We start from the raw sequence: 21,754 nt of genomic DNA, 5'->3' as shown, positions 1-21,754 counted from the left end.
TGTATCTTCACAAATATTACATAAAATTTTGATACTGAATATGTTTTTGAATGCTTAAGTCATCTTGTTTAAGAATTCTCATGAAATGTTAGGCTGCTTTTGATAGAAGTAGTGCTAGTAGCTTCTCAGCATTGTAGTTAAATGGATCATCATCCCGTGGGGCTTTACCTTTCAAAGGCAATATATATCAGTCAAAATAGATCTGTTCTCTCTTGCCTTTTTTTTTATAGAAGAATTTTTGGATTACCATATGAAACAAGAATCTAGCATCTTCTTTAATTATATTACTTTAATTCTTAGACTCTGAAATTATTGTGATTACAGTTACTGATTAACTCCTTTTCTCATAATATGAAGCTGGGTTTTTTAGTGCTTTCACCAGTAACCAGTTGCCGTCCGTTGGCTTCTTATTCATGGTGACCCCATGATCCCAGAGTGGAACTGTGTTCGATACGGTTTTCATTGCTGAATTGTTATGCCTTTCATCCAAGATACCTCTCTGGATGGACGTGAATCCTCCAACCTTTTGGTTAGCAGATAATTGTATGAAGCATTTGCACCACCCAAAGACTTTACTTTTATTCGTAGAGAAATTATCATTTATAGAGCTCTGTTATTAATTCTAAATGACATTTTACTGTTGTTTTATCGTGGTGAGGCTTATCCTGATGTGTGAATAATAATACTGAAATATGAAGCTAAAATCATTTGTCTTTCTGAAGACCATTGTAAAACGTAGTTTACACTTCTCTGTGCACTTGTGTGATGCATTTTAACATCATACTATAGTTTTCACATATCTGTGTGTTTTGTGATACGTTTTAACAAGTATAGTCAAATAAGTTATGATATATCATTTTAGTCATTTTTTCCTCAATTTCTATATTCCTGACAACTACAAGTAGGTCAAAAGTTTCATGGGTTGTTGGTGGTTTCGTGGAAAAGGCATATTATAACAAAACTACATGGACTTCAAAAAAATTTTTGTACCAAAATAAACTCCTACTAACTGTCTAAATTACAACATTTCTGAATGGGATCTATTTTGAGGCACTAAGAAGGATAAGATATAAGTTTGAAAAGAGTCCCTGTTAGAAAAACATGAATTCTTTTAAAATTAAAGCAAGAACAAACAGAAAATTTATGGTGAAACTTTGGTCAGAAGATAAAATCATTGATGTTTTACCAAAAATTTATGGAACCAATGCCCCAAAGACATTAGTAGTTTAGATGCAACCACTCTATAAAGTGGTCTTTTACATCTTCAAAGAGTTGGGAATAGAAATCTCATATGATCTATACATGTACTAGTGGAAGAAGAGCCATGCACGAAGAATATATGTACACCCAGCTCGAGGCAGCATTACTCACAATAGCAAAAGATGGCTACAATCTAAATGTTTATCAGTGGTACACACATACAATGAAATACTACACAACATTAAAGAATAAGGATGAATCTGTGAAACACCTCATAATGTGGTTGAACCTGGAGGACATTATGCTGAATGAAATGAGTCAATCACAAAAGGACAAATATTGCATGAAATCACTACCATAAAAAGTTAAGAAAACATTTGCATACTAAAAGAACATTCTTTCATGATTACCAGGAGTGGAAGGGGAAGAAGAGGCGAAATCATTGGCTAGAGGAGAGATAACTGTGAATTTAGGAAAAGAGGAAGGGAGTATACAATAAAAGGGATTACCACTCCCTGCCATGAAGTCAATGCCAACTCCCCTGTGAGTTTCTCAGGGTGTAATTCTATAGAGTAGAAAGCTACATCTTGAGGGATGTGGACCAAAAATACTTGGAGCAGAAGACACTGGGAGGTTTATAAGAGTTAAAGGCAATAGAAGCAAATACTGTTATATACTCAATCATGCAATAAGAGTGATCTACAAGTAGATGTTTGTATAGGCACATAGGTTAAACAGGTATGGGAGTGGGGAGAGAGTTAGGGGTATATCTGTTAATATATATAGATTTGACCAGAAGTTATCTGTATATGTCTATTTGCCTTTGTTGCATATATAACCATGAATGTAGTAGAACATACGAGAGGCAAAATTATAAAACTTTTAAAAATCATTTTATGGGGGGCTCTTACAGCTCAACACAATCCATACATACATCCATTATGTCAAGCACATTTGTACATACGCTGTCAACATCATTTTCTTTCTACTTGAGCCCTTGATATCAGCTCCTTATTTTCTCCCTGCCCCACCCTCCATCATGAACCCTTGATAATTTATAATTTTTTTTCATGTCTAACACCAACCACGGTCTCCCTTCACCCACTTTTCTGTTGTCAGTCCCCCTGGGGGATCATTGTGATAGCTTCCCCCTTTGTCCCCCAACCTTCTCCTTACCTTCTGGTATCACTACTCTCATTATTAGTCCTGAGGGGTTTATCTGTCCTGGATTCCCTGTGTTGCAAACTCCTATCTGTACCAGTATACATGCTCTGGTCTAGCCGTATTTGTAAGGTAGAATTGGGGTCATGATAGTGGAGGGAGGAAGCATTAAAGAATTAGAGGAAAGTTGTATGTTTCATCAGTGCTATACTGCACTCTGGCTGGCTTGTCTCTTCCTTGTGATCCTTCTGGAAGGGGGCGTCCAATTGTCTACGGATGAGCTTTGGGTCTCCACTTCGCACTCCCCCTCATTCACATTGATTTGATTTTTTTGTTTTGGGTCTTTGATGCCTAATACCTGATCCCATCTACACTTCATGTTCACACAAGGCTGGTGGCATCTTCCATGTGAACTCTGTTGCTTCCCAGCTAGATGGCCACTTTGTTTGTCTTCACCCTTTAAGACCCAGGTGCTATCTTTTGATAGCCGGGCACCATCAGCTTTCTTCACCACATTTGATTATACACCTGCTTTGTCTTCAGCAATCGTGTTGGGAAGGTCAGCAGCATCACAGAATGCCCAGTTATTAGAGCAAATTGTTCTTGCGTTGAGGGAGTACTTGAGTAGAGGCCCAATGTTCATCTGTTACTTTAATACTTAACATCAATATATGTACATAGATCTATTTCCCTATCATTATGTATAAATATATTTACATATTACATGCCTGTATTTAGACCTCTACAAATGCCCTGACCTCCTAGTTCTTTCCTCTATTTCCTTTTACTTTCCTCTTGTCCCACTATCATGTTCGGCCTTCATTCAGGTTTCAGTAATTCCTCTCGGTTACATTGCTCTTGATCAAGCCCCACCAGGCATACTACACCCTACTCGCCATCGATTTTAGGTCACTTGTTCTCTTGTCCCTGGGTTTGTTGACACCCCACTTCCTTTCCCCCTCCATTCCATGTCCCCCTGGAACCGTTTGTCCCATTGTTTTCTCCTCCAGATTGTTTATCCCACCTATCTTAACTAGATAGATGTTATGAAAACTTTTTAGACATCACCAAACACCAGCCAGAATCCTCCTTAGAGGCAAGGGTGGTGAGACATTGTCTCATGTAGGTTGGACATTTTATCAGGAGAGACCAGTCCCTGGAGAATGACATCATGATTGGTAAACTGGGGGCAGAAAAAAAAAGATGAAAGCCCTTGGCAAGATGAGTTGGCATAAAGACGGAAACAATGAGCCCAAACATAATAACAATTATGAGAATTGGCACAGGACTTGGCAGTGTTTCATTCTGTTGTACATAGAGTTGCTATGAATGACAACCAATTCAACAAACACCCTGGTCCTGAGGGTTCAGAATCATAGTCTCAAGGGACACGGATACCACAGACTATTGGCATAACATAATGCACAAAGACAATGTTCTACATCCTACTTTGGTGAATAGTAACTAAGATATTAAAAGCTCACAAGCACCCATCTAAGGTACAACTATAGATCTCATCCTAAGGAAAGAAGAGCAATGACAAGCAAAAGATGCATGGAATATTTAGTCCAGTGGACTAATGACCATATAAACCTCAGCTATGATCCTGAAACCAGAAGAACTGGATGATGCTTGGCTACCACTACCAACTTCTATAAAAGAGTAAGATAGAGTGGGAGAAAATGTGGAACAAAATCCTAAACATAACAGAGACCAAGTTTACAGGTCAGGCTTACTGGTGGAACCCCTAAGACTATGACTCTTAATCACCTTTCAGGTCGTGAATTGACCTAACCCCTATGTTAGAATAACCTGCCATTTATCCTGGATTATGGGCTATAGTACAAAAGTTTTTAACTGCCAGAGGAACACTGAGTAATTTTGTTTCTGAAGAGAGGGAGTAGGCAAAATAAGTTTGGGAACCTATGATCTACATAAATGTGTGAAACAATCTTTTCATACCATAATTGAAGAGAATGGATGAGTAATGGCAGAAACAATAGCCACCATCATAGACATCTCAAATGGTTCAGTCTGCCTAATTTTGACTGGAAAAATGGAATCTGAGCAAACTTTTTGCTCATTAGGTGACAAAACGGTTGGCTTCAGATCAGCTGCAGACAACAGAGTTTTCAATGGAAATTTAAAATAAGTAGGATCGAGATCCTGAAGCATTTCTTGGAACAATTGTAGCAGTGTCTGCAACTTCAGTATGATCCTGAAGACAAAGCACAAGTGGCTACCATGAGTTCAAAGTGGTTTAGTCACCGCAAAAGGAAACTGGTCAAGATCAAAGGTTAGGGTATCATTTGGGGAGGGATGCTCAAAGCATTTTGCTTGTGGACTTTCTGGAAGGCCAAAGAATGCTAACATCTGATTTGAGAAATTTAGCCGAAGTTTTAGCCGAAAAATCTTCCCAGAAAGTTTTCACCAGAGAGCCCCTTTCCACCATGACAATGCTCCTGTTTATTCTTCTCATCAAAGAAGGGTAGTTCCATCACGTTTCTTTTTGTTTTTCAAAATATCTGTAAAGGGCACCCATTTTTCTTCAGTTAATAATGTTTAAAAAAAATTCGTTGATACAGTTAAGTCCTCAGGACCTTCAGTTCTTTGGAGATGGATGAAATAATTGGTATCATCACTTACAAAACTGCTTTGACCTTTAATGGACCTTTTTTCGATTTAATCATTAATTCTACTTTTCCACTATTTAAGGTCTCCTTAAATTTTCTCCCACATAATCAGAATTTCTCTTTTAGGTAGTTTGTCAGAGTTCATCAAAACACATATTTTGTTTTTACATTAAGACATAAAAATAAAGCTTACTTCAATAGCAATATATAAGAAAATAATGAATTTTTGTGGGGGTTTTTTTACTTTTATTAACAGTATTTATAAACCAGTTTTTGACTGGTTTTCAGATACCAGAACGTTGATAAATTGCTGTGATGACAACTAAATTTGCTTTGATTTCAGAGTCCTGATGAGGTACTGGGTTAAGCATTGGGTTTCTAACTGCAACTTTGGTGATTCAAACCCACCAGCCACTCCGCTCTGCCCTACCCTATCAAGCCATTCTAAGTAAGAATTGACTCAATGGTGGTGGGTTTCAGATTACTTACTTTCTCACTGCCATTGAGTTGCTGCCAACAAATAGCAACCTGTAGGACAGAGTAGACCTGCCGTGGCTTTCTGAGACTATAACTCCTTGAGGGAGCAGGAAGCCCATCTCTCCTGTGTAGCGGCTGGCGGTTTCTAACTGCTGACCCTGTGGATCACTGTACAGCTCAATGCACAACCATGACACCACCAGGCCTCCAAGTGAAAGATATTAGCCCATTTTGTTCCTAAACATTTTTATTACTGTTACTTGGAGAACATCAGAAAGGTAGTTGTATAGCTCTGGTCTAAAATATTTCCTGTAATTTAATATCCTACATGTGTTTTAATGTGCTACAAAGTGCTCTGGTAATACCATCTTCATTCTCTGTTCTTTGGCCATATAAATGTTGCATGAAATCTTTTGGTTTCTGGTTGCTATCTTTGAAACAACATTGTAAAGTAAGAGCTTGAGAAGGATACTGTTGGATTGATCTAGGCTCTGTAATCAAGAATATGTGATTATTTTTTTAACTACTACTACGAAAGACTTGATTTTAGATGTGGAGCCCTGAGAAACAACTTAATATATCCAAAGAAGTCAAGACTTTAATGAGACTCTCACACCTCATTTTAGTGGAGAAAAATTGCTCCTGACATCAGTGCTGTCTGACTTTTGCCAGGCCATCAAAGTGCTGTAGATCTGCACTCTAGAAAATGTATTTTACTGAATGAACTGCTGTGCCTCGGGATGATTAGAAGTGAACTTCAAAAGTACAAATAATTCATACATTCATCATATTATTAAACTAGTCATATTCTGTGTGTATAAAATTTTTGACAGTATATTTAAACTCAAATTTTTTTCATTTGATGAGCTCCCCGTGTGTGTAGCTCTCTGGAAACCATATATCCTCTTGGTACTCATCGTTCTCTTTGAAGACAACAGGCGCTCTAAATTGAAACAATGTTCAGAATTTGATCACATCTTTTCATTTTATTTCTTCTTACTCTGGTTTACTTCAGTCAGTCACATTTCCTGTAATATGCATTTTTAAACATAGCATTAACCCAAAAAATGTATCTTTTTATTTTGTTGTATTTCTATCAAATATTTCTGGGTATAAGAATCATCTATTCTACTGGCATGTTGACTACTTTTGCATTCACTTCCAAAATACATTTAATTTTGGAATTTTGCTTAGCTTTTTTTCCCTCTAAAATTGGCAGGTTTCTTCATCCCTGATCCTCAGTTATTTGGTTTTCATTTAGCAGAAGAGTGTGTTGATTTGTGTGATTTTAACCTTGTTAATTTTAGTTACAAGTTTACAAAATCTCAGATCCACATTAAATTTATTTTTCTTAATTTAAACTACTTAATTCTCAGTGTATAGGGTTTAGGCAGTTTTCATTTTTTATAATGTCTTGTGTTTGGCTGGTCTTTTGATTTTAGAATCTTTACTTTTAGAGTACATAAAAACTGGACTATATAATAATGAAACTATTAATGGATGCTTGAACTCTCAAGTATTTTAAATTCAATGAAGAAATAATGAATACCTTACCTACAATGTTCATTAACAATTCAACAATTAGGGAGGGGGGAGCAGGGAGGGAGGGGAAAAATGAGGAGCCGACGCCCAGGGCTTAAGTGGAGAACAAATGTTTTGACAATGATGAGGGTAACGAATGTACAAATGCTTTACACAATTGATGCATGTATGGATTGTGATAAGAGTTGTATAAGCCACCAATAAAATGATTTTTTAAAATTCAACAATTAATATAAGCCATAACATGATATTATAAATATAGATGTAACAACTGAGTAGTGTAGGCAGTCTGTCCTATGAAAATGCAAATTATCTCACTTCTTCTTCTGCCAACTCTATTACTTAGTTTTATCTTTCACTCACACCCTTACTCCTCAGATTCATGATTTGAATCTTACCTATCTTTGAAGAATCAAGTCAGGTTACACTTATGGCGTACCCTTCTCCTACCCCAAGTACATATTTTCTAACATATTTCATACATGACCTAGCATATTATTAGGTACAAAATGATCATTTGGTGTCTGAACAATTGGTCTACTGTGTGTCAAATTTACAAACATTGTGGAGAGTGTCACCCAGCTAGCCAACATCTCTCTTCATTCAACTATCCAGCACACTTTCAGAAAAGGAAATGTCGAAAGGTCTCAGTGCCATGCAATTAGTTATTACAAAAGCCATATATTAAATGTATGTGCTTTATGCATAGGATGACCCCATGAAATCATCACTTAGAGATTTTTTTTCAGATCCCTTTTAATCTTAATGTATATATAAGCCCATTCAAAATTAGCAGTCTGGATGCTTAAGTTTGATCAAAAGGTAAACTAATTGCAATTTGCTCTAAACAAAGGACACAGTGGGCAAATCCCACTTTTATTGCTAACTTCATAGTGAGGATCAGCATGAATCTAGTTCCTACATGAATATGGAGGTAATCCAGTTCTCACCTTCTTACTTCTCTATTTTAGTTTCCAGCAGATCCAGGTGCCTCTCTGCTATCCCCCACCACCAGATCCTGGGCCAATGGGTGCCAGCCACAAGTATAGGTGTCTGCAGTAGTTCCTGTCCACCCCACACCGAGAGTTTCCTTGAACCCCTTCCAGGTAGCAGCCATAAGTTTGAAGGAAAGCCCACCCCTAACTTCTGACATGCTGGCTCCCCTGCCCCGATGGGTTCTATAATTCTATGGAACAACTCACAGAATTTATAGAAAATCTGTAATATTTATATTTACAAATACTTAAAAATATTTATTTGATATAATCAGAAAAGGTACAAATGAAGAGATTCACTGTGAAGAGTTTGAGAGGAGTCCCCATGTTAGGTCTCTAATGTCCCCAGATATGTGCCACCCTTCCAATCCAGGAATCCCCAAGAGCTTCCTTGTTCAGGACCTCATTCATTTTACTATTGCATAGTCATAGTTAAGACTGCATTGCAAAATTGATTGAATCATTGGATATGCGCAAATGGCATGCTGCCTTCCCTTCCAGAGATTAGCTGACCAGGTATGGTCTTCGTGGGCTCCACTCATTCACATGCATTTAAGTATTGCTTGACTGTTTTAGAAAGGGGCCCTGGGGCATGGTGGGTTATGCATTAATCTGCTCAACACATAATAAGTAGCAGATCTCCATGTGGTAAAGAAATTACAGTTTTAGAAATCCATTACGGCAATTCTACTCTGTCTTATAGGGTCACTCTGCATCAAAATCTATTTGATGGCAGTGTGTTTGGGTTAGTTTGGGTTGTTTTAGATGAAAAAGACACCTCCATTATCAAGGAATACCAAAAGCTGTTTTTGAAGAACTAAAGAAAGTCAAATTAAATTTATTGTATCACACACTCTAAAGTCAACAATATGAGAAACAAATATTTAGATTCAGAATAAGAAATTTTACAAGCCAAGAAAAAGGGCTGAAACTGTAGTAATGACTTATATATCTAATAGTCTTAATAAACTTCAGGTACTATTTTATGCCACTCACTCAACTGAATAGCTTCTGACTCAGAACGATCCTACAAGACAGAGTAGAACTGCCCATAGGGTTTCCTAGGCTGCAGTCCTTTCTTTTTTCCTCCAGACTGAAATATTTATTTACTTATTTTTAGTTTTTTTATTTCAATTTTTTATTCATTTTTATTTTAATATAAATCATTTTATCGGGGGCTGTATCAAGCATATTTGTACACATGTTGCCATCATCATTTTCTAAACATTAACTTTCTATTTGAGCCCTTGGTATCGGCTCCTCTTTTTCCCCTCCCTCTCCCTCCCTCCCACCTCCATGAACCCTTGATAATTTATAAATTATTTTTATTTTCATATGTTACACCGCCTGCTGTCTCCCTTCACCCACATTTCTGTTGTTCGTCGCCCTGGGGAGGGGGTGTTGTATGTCGATCATTGTGATTGGATCCTCCTTCTCCCCGGCAATTCCCCCTACCTTTATGGTATGTTACTTTCATTATTGGTCCTGAATGGTTTATCTGTCCTAGGCTGAAATCTTTTTTTCTTTTATTTTTTCTTCCATTTCTATGACTAGGCTATATGTAATCTTTTACAGTAGCAGATCTCCATGTCTTTTTTCCAACAAAGCTACTTGATACTTTTCAATCTCCAGCTTCTTAGTTAGCAGATGAATGTGTCAATATTATGATACCAGAGCTTCAAGAGAATATAAAATATGTTTTACAAAGATTTCTAACTTAAGTTTGTGTGTGTATGTTTTAAGGTTGAGCACTTGAAAGGTTTAGCATTGCTTATTTAGAAATTTATTATTTGAAATATCTAATTCCTTAGTTGTACTCTTAAGTTCAATTCTTTACCAGCAGTGTGCCGTTTAATGCTTCTTTGTCTTTAGCTTTGCTGGTTCCTTTGCCTGGACCATTCTTCCTGTCACTCCCAACCTCACTTCACCCTCTTATCTTTTTCGATGTCTTTTTTTCTCTGACAGACTCGCTTCTCCTGGAAAACAGAAGTTGTCTTCCTTATCTCTATAGCTAGTACTGTAACTGGCACAATAGTCAATAAATGTTTGTTGAATTGTTCTGAATTGATGTGCCACAAAACACTTAAGTGCATATGGTCTTCTACCCTGCCAGAGAGAATATCATGTTGTGCTGACATTTTTCTTTCCCAATGACATATCCATGTTACTTTCTATTGTATTACTTGTTAGGATGGTTCTTGACTGTTTTCTACAAAGTGGTTTCATTGTTTAATATTTTCCTTTTTACTAGATGGGTTAATTGCCTCTGAAGGAGCCATAAGTCCAGATTTCTTCAATGATTTTCACCTTCAAAATGGAGATGTAGTAGGACAGCATTCGTTCCCTGGAAGGTAAACAATTTTCCAAGGAAAATCTAATGTACAGTGTTTTATAATTTTCCTTGTTTGTGAAGAGCTAAATTCCCTTTATTCCTGGTGCCTCTCTCTCTCTCATTAAGGAGGAAAAAATCTCCAATCTTTTCAAGGACAAGTGTGTTTATTTTAAATTATGAAATCACATTTTCTATATAAAATTAAATAGGATCACAAATCTGAAAAAATAAGCTTCCCCATTTAGAAAACAAAGGCTGTCTACTGAAACAGAAATACTTTTTTGTCAAATTAATGAAAACAGTTCTCTGAGTGCTTTCCAACATCAATAAAATACAAGACAAAATTAGAACACAAAACATTTAACATTCATTCCGATATTATATCTTCAAAAGAAGCACTGTTGGTGTGACTGATCAGGACTAGGTCATTAATGCCAGCTCACTTCCACAGCTCCACAGGAGAAGGGCCTGGCGATCTGCCGTGAAGAGTAGAGCCTAGGAAGTCTCCCGGGCCAGTTCTAGTCTGCAAGGTGTGCATTCATCATGAGTCCAAATCAACTCATTAGTACCTAGAAAATATATTTTTCTAAAAGTCTTGGTGTTTTGATTAAAGGCTTTTCCTCCCTGCATGGCATTGAAGCAAATTATTTATAATTATAGGAACATTCTTACTGCAGATATTTAACATTATTATTGGTGAGAGATTTTTAAAGCCTGCCAGAAGGTATAAAAAGTATTTTTCCCTTCATATTATTCATAGAGGTATACTGTTTTCATTTAGCCTGATCATTGAAATCTTCCATTAAGCTAGTTCAGTGAATAGATGTAGTCATAATTGCCTTTAAGACACTTGATTCTTTTCCTTTAAATTATTGATTTAATTATTCCAAAGTTTTTTCATTAAGATAAGCTATTTTCAGATCTAAGAGCCCTGGTGGTGGCACAATGGTCAGGCACTTGGCTGCAGCAAAAAGATTAGTGGTTTGAATCCACTGGCCCACACGGTAGGAGAAAAGTGAGGCAGACTGCTTGCGTGCAGATAACAGTCTTTGGGGATGGGGGGGGGTGGTGGGGGAGACAGCCTTGGAAACCCTATGGGGCAGTTCTACTCTGTGAGGTTATTATGAGGCAGAATTGACTTGAGGGGAATGGACTTGATTTTTTTGTTGTTGTAACTTTGGTATTTTAAGATTGGGTGATGTGTTCATGTATTACTCTTTATTACAATGTATTATTACTCTTTAATACTCATGTATTACAGTGGTTCTCAACCTTCCTAATGCTGCGACCCTTTAATACAGTTCCTCATGTTGTGGTGACCCCCCCAACCATAAAATTATTTTCATTGCTACTTCATAACTGTAATTTTGCTACTGTTATGAATTGGGCGACCCCTGTGAAAGGGTCGTTTGACCCCAAAGGGGTTGTGACCCACAGTTGAGAACCACTGTTTTAGATGAAAGAATATAATTGTGACCAATATGTTATTAAACTTGATCTCTTACAATAAGCTACTTTAATTCAATACTAATTATAATTCATGGTATTATTAGTTATATATTTATAGAATATATGTGTAAGTATTGATCTCACTTATTTTACATATGAGGAAATCAAGCCTCATAAAAATTAAGTAGCCAACTCACATCGGTAGGCTGGTAAAGCAAGAATATGACCTGAGGTTTATATGTCCCCCAAACATCTTTTCTTTCTGGAACAACATGCTGCCTTTTGGAAGGAAATCTAGCATATAGACTTTTAACTCTCTTGACTGAAGCCCACATTAAGACATACCTTTAATATTATGACACACTGTAAGCAAGCATGTTTTATACATATGTATATATGTAAAACAAACATGTCTCAAAACAATACGAGGGGGTACTGGCCCTTGTATGAACTCTTATTACCTGAAATGCCCTCTAATAGAGTCTCTTTAATCTGATTTCATTTTTTAATGCAGATTTCAGTCCACCAAGTAATTTAAAAATTTACTCATGGTTGTAGCTGACAGTCTAAAAACATGGCAGAAAAACATGAAAATATATGAAAGTAGATAATATATGCACCTTATATGTTATATAGTATTTTGTGTTATTGTTGTTAATTACCATCAAGTCAGCTCTGACTCATGGTTACTTTATGTATAACATAGCAAACTGTTGCCTGGTCCTATACCATAATCATTGGTATATTTTTCATCTTTGTTGGAAATGCTATGGCTATTTTATAATGCCTTACAGCCTAAAGGGGCTCATCTTCCAGCCCTCTATAGGATAACATGCTGTTGTCATCAATAAGATTCCCATTAGCTTATTTTCTAAAATAGATCACCAAGCCTGTCTTCCTATTCTGTCTTAATTTGGAAGGTTCTCTGAAACCTGTCCACCAGGGGTGACTATAGTGGAATTTTAAATATCAATGGCATAGTTTTACAGCATCATAGCAACACACAAGCTGCCACAGTACAACAAACTGACAAACAGGTAGGGAGTTTCCTGTACCCATTGCCACTGAGTCGATTCTAAATCCTATAGGAGAGAGTTAGAACTAGTAGCTTGTAGGGTTTCCAATGCTGTAACTCTTTATATAAAGAGACTGCCACATATTTCTCTCATGGAGTGGCTAGTGGGCTGGAACTACCCAACTTAAAGTTGGCCGCCAAGCACTTTAACCACTGCACCACCATGGATCCTTAAATAAATAATAGTACTGTACTTTCAAAATAAAATTTTATTGGTATACTGAATTGTCCTAATAGCAAACTCTGTGCTTTTGGAAAGAAAAACTAAACATAGCGCTAGAAAACATATAGCTTTTGACCACTTCAGTGCTTTAATTATTGGCTTTAATTATTTAACTAGATCCTCTGTTTAAATTTTGATGACAATACTCCATCATACGACGATTTACTGTACAAGTATTTTCTAAAACATGATTTCAAAATGGAGAAATAATTGGATATCTGAGCCTCAATTTTTCTGATATTAAGTTTAATTACTCTGCCATATTTTTCCTTAAGTAAATGTATCTTCTGCAGATACTGTCACTATGAAGAAAGCAGACTACTACTACTTTCATTATTTTCTTGGGAAAAAATTCCTTTGATTTTTTTTATATAGTTATGTGATTTTTATTAATCATTTTATTGGGGGGCTCTTACAAATCTTATGACAATCCATCATTCAACTGTATTAAGCACACTTGTGCATATGTTGCCATCAACATTTTCTTTCTACTTGAACCCTTGGAGTTATGTAATTTTTTTTAAATTTTTAAACTTTTCACTAAAATTGAATATACAAATTACTGATCTTTTGAGTTGCTCAGTTCACCAAAATCTGTCGTTTCTATTTTTCAAAATGATTTTATTAAACAATAAAAATGTTTTGAGAGAGAGCTACATTCAGTGGATAAATTTTGTACTGGATAGATCCACAGATTTTAGGATTTTATTCTGCAGTTCTGCTATTAAACTTTTTTAAGGACTGGAAAATCATTCTACATCTGTATGATAAGTTTTGTTTCAGGAGTAAAAATATTTAAGTAACTTATTTTACTTCCTAAAAGACATGTCACAGCCATAATGGTTTAAAGGATTAGTTAATAAAAGCTACCATAGAGTGTTTTTCAAATCAAAAGAGCAGTATACTTATTTATTATAATCATTTTAATTTGAGAACTGTTTGCCCTTTAAAGGAAACTTCTCTGGAGAAAGTTAAATCTTTCATCTCTTGTCTTTTGTAATTGTTCAGGCCTTAAATCACATAACCATATCCTTTTCTCTTTTGTGTTTCCAGAAGAAATAATTTATAATGAATTTCTTCAATTTTCTTGTAGGTGATAGATCAAATGGAAAGGAGCTCTAAATTGTACCAGTAGAGACATAAACAGAGTGTACAGTATACTCAAAATTTATACTTGTTCTTTTCCATGTTAATTTTAATTAATCAACTATGAAATTTATTTTTTTCTGTTGAATCATTTTGGTTTGTGAGGATTTTCTTTTTAATAGGATTTTTATGCTATTTCATACAAACCATAGATATTAATTCTGACATTTTTTAATTCTGAAAAGATTTAAGTATTTTAAATTGCTATATCATTATTCACATATTTTATATGATAGTGTGCTGTATAATGTCCCAGATGTAGAAGTCTAAATTCATAGTAAACTTTCAACTTCTGGTTTGCAATAGGTAAATTTAAAGTTATTTAATCAAATAACACTGACTCAAAACACTTTTATTTTTTAAAATTTTGACTGACTTTAAATAAAACAAGAACATTTTTCAAGGAGTACAAGTGCACCGAACAAAAAGTTGAACTTCTATTCATCTTCTTCAATATCAAAGATGAGAATGAACAGATTTGCCAGACAAAATGAAGAATTTCAAGAAATAGCATCTCGATTGACTTAAATAAAAAAAAAAACACCTGATAGAATATTCCCTAGATCCTTTTTTTAAAAGTAAATATATAGTTATAGGGTATGCCTTTTAATTCTTAGTAAATGATTTTTTTATTGTGAATTAGATGGGACTGTATTGTTTCAGACCATCAACTGTATTCAACAATTCAGACTACTCATCAATCTCTTCCTGCCCTCGCCCACCTCCCCATTTTATCACATACCCCTCCCCCTGGTTTCTCATCTCCCTCTTCGGGATCTGTCCTCCCTTTCAGAGATTGAATGTGTCTATTTTGTTTTGCTTTTCTCTCTCAAAATCAGAGAAGTTGTCGAGATGACTTAGAGATTCTTCTCCCAGTTTTTGTCCTTGTGTCTTTGCTAAGTCCACTCAAGTTATCTTGAGACGAAGAAGGACGGAAGATTAATGTGTAAAATGGGGATTTTTATCACTACTATTGCTTTGCACGATTTTAGTGCCAGCAGTACTCCTTCCTGTAGGAGATGAAACATGAAGCACGTGTCAGTGCCCAGGACACACTTCGCAGCCCACTGCACAACACTTCTCAGTCCTTACTGCACTTGACATTTTAGTGCACGTGGGTTCATGTGAAGTAGATGGCCCCGAGTCCCTGCAAAGTAGAGAATAAATTGCTCATTTGTATGACTGAGTTTCTAGGTTTAATTGTCCATGGGAAAAGAAATTCCTCACTTTCTGTCTAAAATGGCAAAGTTCAATTATAAGACAAATCTTAAAATAAGGATACCAAACCAAAACCTGCTTAAACAATTCAATTTGATTCTGTTTCAGGGTTCTATTTTTCTATTGTCTTTCCTTAAAATCCTAGTCAGGGGTCCTTCTTAATCTGAATGCCTGTGTTTGTGTAATGTAGCAAGGCGGGTTAATTGGAAACAGTGAAAACTGTTAAATTCATCAATCCCATTCTACCAGTGAGACTGGATGTTCGATAAAATAGTTGCTGGCAGTTGGACAGCGAATCCTGGGCTTTAGACATGTGTCACTATCGTTTGGAACTTCTTGGCGCCAGGATTTCCCGACATTTAGAGCTAATGCAAAATGCATCAGAGCTCGAGGCACTCGCTGTGGAGCTGCCAGTCCCAGGGCGTCAGATGTGGACTTGCCCTCCCCAAATCTGAACTGGTGTTAGAAGTAGAGTGGAACTTACTATTGAAGCTAATTTAAAATAATAGGAGCAAGACTGGGTGCCCCCTCCCACCCCCCGCCTCCGTATACCATATATCCACACCATATTTTTGGACCTTTTTTTTATTATAACTCTTACTTTTCAAGACTAACAAGAACCTCATGTTATGAGTATTTTTAAACTGCTTCCAGCTTCTACAAATCAATTTTTGTTGCAGTAAAAATGGACCGTTTTCTTTTATAGGAATCCAATTTTCATAAAGTAGGGAAAAAATGCAGAGACTGCTTAGGTTTCCTTCGGTCTTTGAAAAATGTTTTCAGAGGGCCTGCAGTTCTTCGTGCTTGGCTCCGGGATGTCATTTGCCGACTATTGCACTGGGGTGAAAGATGAACGGCATTGTGCATTTTTGGAGCCATCTGATTCTGATGCTTTCATTTTCTGTGTGTGTGTGTGTGTGTGTGTGTGTGTGTGTGTGTGCGCGCGCGCGCGCGCGAGCCTGGCTTTTAAATTTTTTTTCTTAAAATACCTTAGTTTTAGCATTTTTGTGCCTTATATATTTCATGTATTACACATATATACAGTCTCTCTACTACTTTTTTAATACACACTTGAAATTTTAGTTCCTCATTCACAGTTAGAAATAATGCAGAATGTAACTCACAAACTATTTCCTTAAAATATAAGAAATACTTTAATTGCAAATACTTGATTGTGTCATTTTTCCTAAGGCTGGGACTCTACATGGAAGAATTAGACTTATTTCTGTAGAAGGCCGCCTTAATTATACTCAGCTACTTAGTTTACTCAGTTTTTTCACTTGAGAGGAATAACCTCAGAATTACATATTCCGCGCCTAACAGGCATTAACTGTGTAGTGTGTTTGGAACTGCGTATTACTACTACACCTGAATACTGTGAATTTGTTTTACAGCTGGGATTCAAAGGAGAAATTATATTATTCTCCATGAAAACAACCTTAAAATTTGTCCAAGCAAGAAATTATTTTATATTGAGAGGATAGTAACTATACCTACAATGTCCTTTGTTGAATTTTAACTGATAACTGAAGATAATTAAAGTTTAATGGCCTTCCTTACTATTGCAGTAGTATAAAAAGTATATGGAAGAATCAAAAGAAAATGACAAGAACATTCTAGAGTCATTTCCTCTGAAAACTATTGAGACAAATTGCCCATTTATTCACTACATTGTAAGAACTACATTGTAATTGGTGCTTATAAAATCTATTAAAGATAATCATTAATGAAAATATTGCTTTATTTAGAATGTTATAAAATTTTATCAACACCAGTGAGACCCTGTTTGTTATTTTTTAATTATCTGATTTTTTTCCTCAGGGAGAACATGATTAACACTCTTAAAAATCCAAGACTTTAGTAATTTTTCCGCACATAGTAGTAAAATAGCCAGATAACATGTTTCACCTTTCAATTTCCAATATTTCTTTTTAATGTTAATACCCAAACATAGAAACAAAGAATTACTTTAATAACCTCTGATGGGAATTTAAATTGATGAAAAGTCTGTGGAAGGTATTTGGTAATTTAAAACAAGAGTCTTATATTGTTCACTTCAGGCCCTTTAACTCAATTACTTCACTTCCCAGAATGTATTCTTATAATCAGAGACAAAGTGTGGTTGGTTATGTATGTGAAAGGAAATCGGTACACCGAACGTATGAGTACAGAAGTACGTTTGTGTAATTGTGGACTGGGTTCTTTTTAGTCACTTATTTTGTGGCACAATATTTGTCCACATTTTAAGTTATAGTTTACAGGTGTTCTTTAAAATATGCCCTCTAAGTCAAGGCCAAAATAGCTAAAAATGTATACATTTAGTATAATTCACCTTACATAAAATTCATTTTTCAAAAAATTGACCATAGAGAACTCAACTTGCTTCATTAGAGATAATTTCTTTTTTCAACCATTACTATATATATATATATATATATATATATATATTCACCTAAACTATCTTGATAGCATAAAATTGGTAACTACTATATCTATATTTATAATCATTGAAAGTAGACAGTATGTCATGAATATTTGGCCATTCCATTTATGTTCATTTTTATGTTTATGGCATCAATCAAACTCACCCCAAGCTTAGGGCTATTAAGTCCAATTATGCAGTTGAATAGAGAGTGGCTATGAGTTGAAATGAACTTGACAACACATAACAATCTTAAAAAGAAAATATCATTGAATCTGAAATCAGCACTCCCTGATGCTGCTCCATCCTCACAACTGGTGCTGTTTGAGCCATTGTTACAGCCACTGTATGGATCCATCTCTTTTGAGAGTAGCAATACCAGGGTCTCAAAAGGGTCTTTCTCTCTCTTGTTAACTCTCTACCAAGCTAACTGGAAAATTACATTATGCTTGGTAAAATAGAGGGCTATTGAAATAGAAGACCCTCAACAAACTAGATTGCCCGGATGGGTGCAAACAACAACAATGGGGGTGGTACAGGACTAAGCAGCGTTCCATTCTGTTGTACACGTGGTCGCTGTAAGTCTCAACTACCTTGATGGCACCTAACAAAAGCAACTCTACTCAGCCTGATGTCCTTCTCTAAGGACTACTACTCCCTCGTGGTGACATGTAAATGAGTGGAGTCTCACCCTTCTTCTTTCTTTCTTTTCTTTTTTTCAATCATTTTATTGGGGTCTCATGTAGCTTTAACCACACACAATCCATACATACATCCATGTGTCAAGCACATTTGTACATCTGTTGCTATCATCATTTTCAAAACATTTTCTTTCTACTTGAGCCCTTATATCAGCTCATTTTCCCCTCCCTTGTGAATCCTTGCTAATTTATAAATTTTTTTTTTCATGTCTCACACCAACTGTTGTCTCCCTTCACCCATTTTTCTGTTGTCTGTCCCCCTGGGAGCGGGTTATATGTAGATTATGTGATCGGTTTCCCCTTTCTCCCCCATCTTCTCCTTAGCCTCCTGGTATTGCTACTCTCAAAATTGACTTTGGGGCCAGGGCATGGTACCCCATCAGACTTGACTGGAAAATACTCCTGAAGGTCAACAAACCAGCCATTCTTGTTTCTAAGGAGCATTCTGGCTGTACTTCTTCCAAGACAGATTTGTTCATTCTTCTAATGCATGGCTAGTTCCGTATTTTTCACATTGCCCAAAGGCATATATTCACTGGCTTCCAGGATTCATTCTCTAGCTTTCACATGTATATGAGGTGGCTGAAAATAGCAGGGCTTGAGTGAGATCCACCATCGCCCTCAACAAGACATCTTTGCTTATTAGCACTTCAAGGGTTTGTTTTTGTTTGAGGGGTCATTTTGTTTCCTTTCATTTTGCAGCAGATTTGTCCTTTGCAATACATTGTTTGATTTTTGACTGCTACTTTCTTAGGTATTTATTGTAGATCCAAGCATAATGCAATCTTTAACAACTTAAATCTTTTCTGCTTATTATGTTGTTGCTTATTGTTCAAATTATGAAATTTTATGTTTTCTTTATGTTGAGGTATAATTCATCTATACTAAAATCTGTTCTCTTTGTTCTTCATTAGTAAGTGTTTCAAATTCTCTTCACTTCTCAGATAATTTGCTCAGAATATCTATTAAATAATTATAGTGAAAAGATTCAACCCTTTTCTGTTTTTGAATCATGTAATATCCCCCCCCTTTTTCCCTCCTGTTTGAACAATTACCTCTTCATCTATATACAAGTTCCACATAACTACAATTAAGTGTTTTGGATTTCCATTCTTTTTACTGTTATTAATATTTCATCATGATCCATAAACTATGCTTTTGCATAATCAACAAAACACAGGTAAATATCTTTCTGATAGCCTCAGCTTTCTGCCAAGATCCATCTGCCATCAGCAATTATGAGTATATTCTTCATTCCACATCCTCTTCGGAATTAGCTTGTGTTTCTGGCAGTTCTCTGTCTATGTAGTGGTGCAAAAGTTTCTTAATTATCTTTAGCAAAATTTTATTCATATGTGTTACTAACATCACTCAATAATTTCCACATTTTTGGATCCCCTTCCTCTGGAATGAGCACAAATATGGATCTCTCCCAGTTAGTTGTTGGCCAGGTAGTTATCTTCTAAATTTCTTCACGATGAGTAAGTACTTGCAATATTGCATTCATTTGTTGAAAAGTCTCAATTGATATTCCATCCATTCCTGGAGCCTTATTTTCACCAATGCCATCACTATAGCTTGGATTTTCTTGAATACCATCATTTTTTATCAAATGCTATCTCTGAAATGATTGAACATCAACCAATTAAATTGGAACAATGACTTTCTCTTCCATCTTCTTTTGATGCTTCCTATATCATTCAGTATTTGCCCTTTGAATCCTTCAGTATTTCAACTCAAGACTTCATGTTTTTCTTCAATTCTTTCTGAGTGTGTGTTGTTTCGGTTTTCTATTCCGGGTCTTTGCACATGCCATTGTAATACTTTGACTTCTCAAGTTGCCCTTTGAAATCATCTGCTCAGCAATTCTAGTCATCGTTTCTACCTTTCACTTTAGCTTCTCTATGTTCAAGAGCAAGTTTCAGTCTCGTCTTACATCCATTTTGGTCTTTTCTTTTTTTCCTCCCTTTTCAATGACCTTTTGCTTTCTGCATGCATGATGTCCTTAATGTCATCCCACAGCCCATCCACTCTTTCTGTCATTAGTATTCAGTGGATCAAATCTATTTCTGATATCAAGGGAGTGCTTTTCTCCCTTGAATGTATTTTCATTTTCTTCAGTTTCATTATGAACCTACATATGAGTAGTTGGTGTTATGTTCAGTAGTTGGCCGTGGCCTTATTATGACTTACAGTGTTGAACTTCTCAATCATCTCTTTCTACAGATGTAGTTTGTTTGATTCTTGGGCATTCCACCTAATGAGACTGTACATGTATAGTTTGTTCATGTTTTTGGAAAAGGGTATCACAGTGAATAAGTAATTGGTGTCACAGAATTCTATCATGTAATCTCTGATGTCTTTTCTATCATCAAGGCCTTATTTTCCAACTATTGCCCCTTCTTGGTTCTGACTTTGGCATTTCAATCACCAGTAATTATCAATACATCTTAATTACATTCTTTACCAATTTCAGTTTGCCATAGTTGGAAAATATCTTCAATTTATTCATTTTTGGCATTAGTGGTTGATGTATAAACTTTAATAATGGTCCTATTAACTGGTCTTGTTTTACGTGTGTGTATAGATATTTTCCTATCACTAACAGGGTTTTACTTCAGGATATATCTTAAAATGTTCTTTTTGACATTGAATGTGATGCTGTTCCTCATCAATCTGTCGGCATAAATCCCCAGCATAGTAAACTGTATGATTGTCTTACTCAAGATAGCCAATTTCAACTCACTCATGCTTAGAATATCAATCTGTATGCATTCCATCTTATTTTTAACAATTTCCAATTTTTCTAAATTCATACTTGATACATTCACACTCTGATTATGAATGGATGTTTGCACCTACTTCTCATTATGAATCATGTCCCATCAGGATGTGAAGGCCCAAGAGTATTGCTCCATCCACGTCATTAGGTTGACTGTACTTTTTGGAGGCTGCTTCTTTCCCTCAGATTTTAAGCACCTTCCAACCCGAGGGACTCACTTTCCAGCGCTCTTGCAGGCAATATTCTTCTGCTATCCATGACGTCTTCCCTGGCCGAGTTTAGAAATAGATTCCCAGGTCGTCATCCATAATCTTTTTTTATTATTGTTGTTGCTGTTGCTCTTGTGTGAATTCTTTTTTTTTAAATCATTTTATTGCCGGGGGGTGGGGCAGGCGGGG

At 35.9% G+C, this 21,754-nt stretch overlaps 1 protein-coding gene across 2 annotated transcripts in view; it reads left to right on the top strand.

Moving 5' to 3' along the window:
• The window catches only part of KIFAP3 (kinesin associated protein 3), a 167,936-nt gene that overhangs the window by 125,110 nt on the left and 21,072 nt on the right, over positions 1–21,754 (top strand). For both annotated transcript variants that reach the window (XM_004706740.3, XM_045298136.1), the window contains exon 19: positions 10,260–10,359. In XM_004706740.3, the coding sequence (XP_004706797.1) occupies positions 10,260–10,359 (100 nt within the window). The remainder of the gene's footprint in view (positions 1–10,259; positions 10,360–21,754) is intronic.

The sequence above is a fragment of the Echinops telfairi genome, unplaced genomic scaffold (genome assembly GCF_000313985.2).
Source record: "Echinops telfairi isolate 266 unplaced genomic scaffold, ASM31398v2 ScPeMD7_7424;HRSCAF=8462, whole genome shotgun sequence".
Lineage (NCBI taxonomy): Eukaryota > Metazoa > Chordata > Mammalia > Afrosoricida > Tenrecidae > Echinops > Echinops telfairi.
This window is presented reverse-complemented; position numbering and strand designations above follow the sequence as displayed.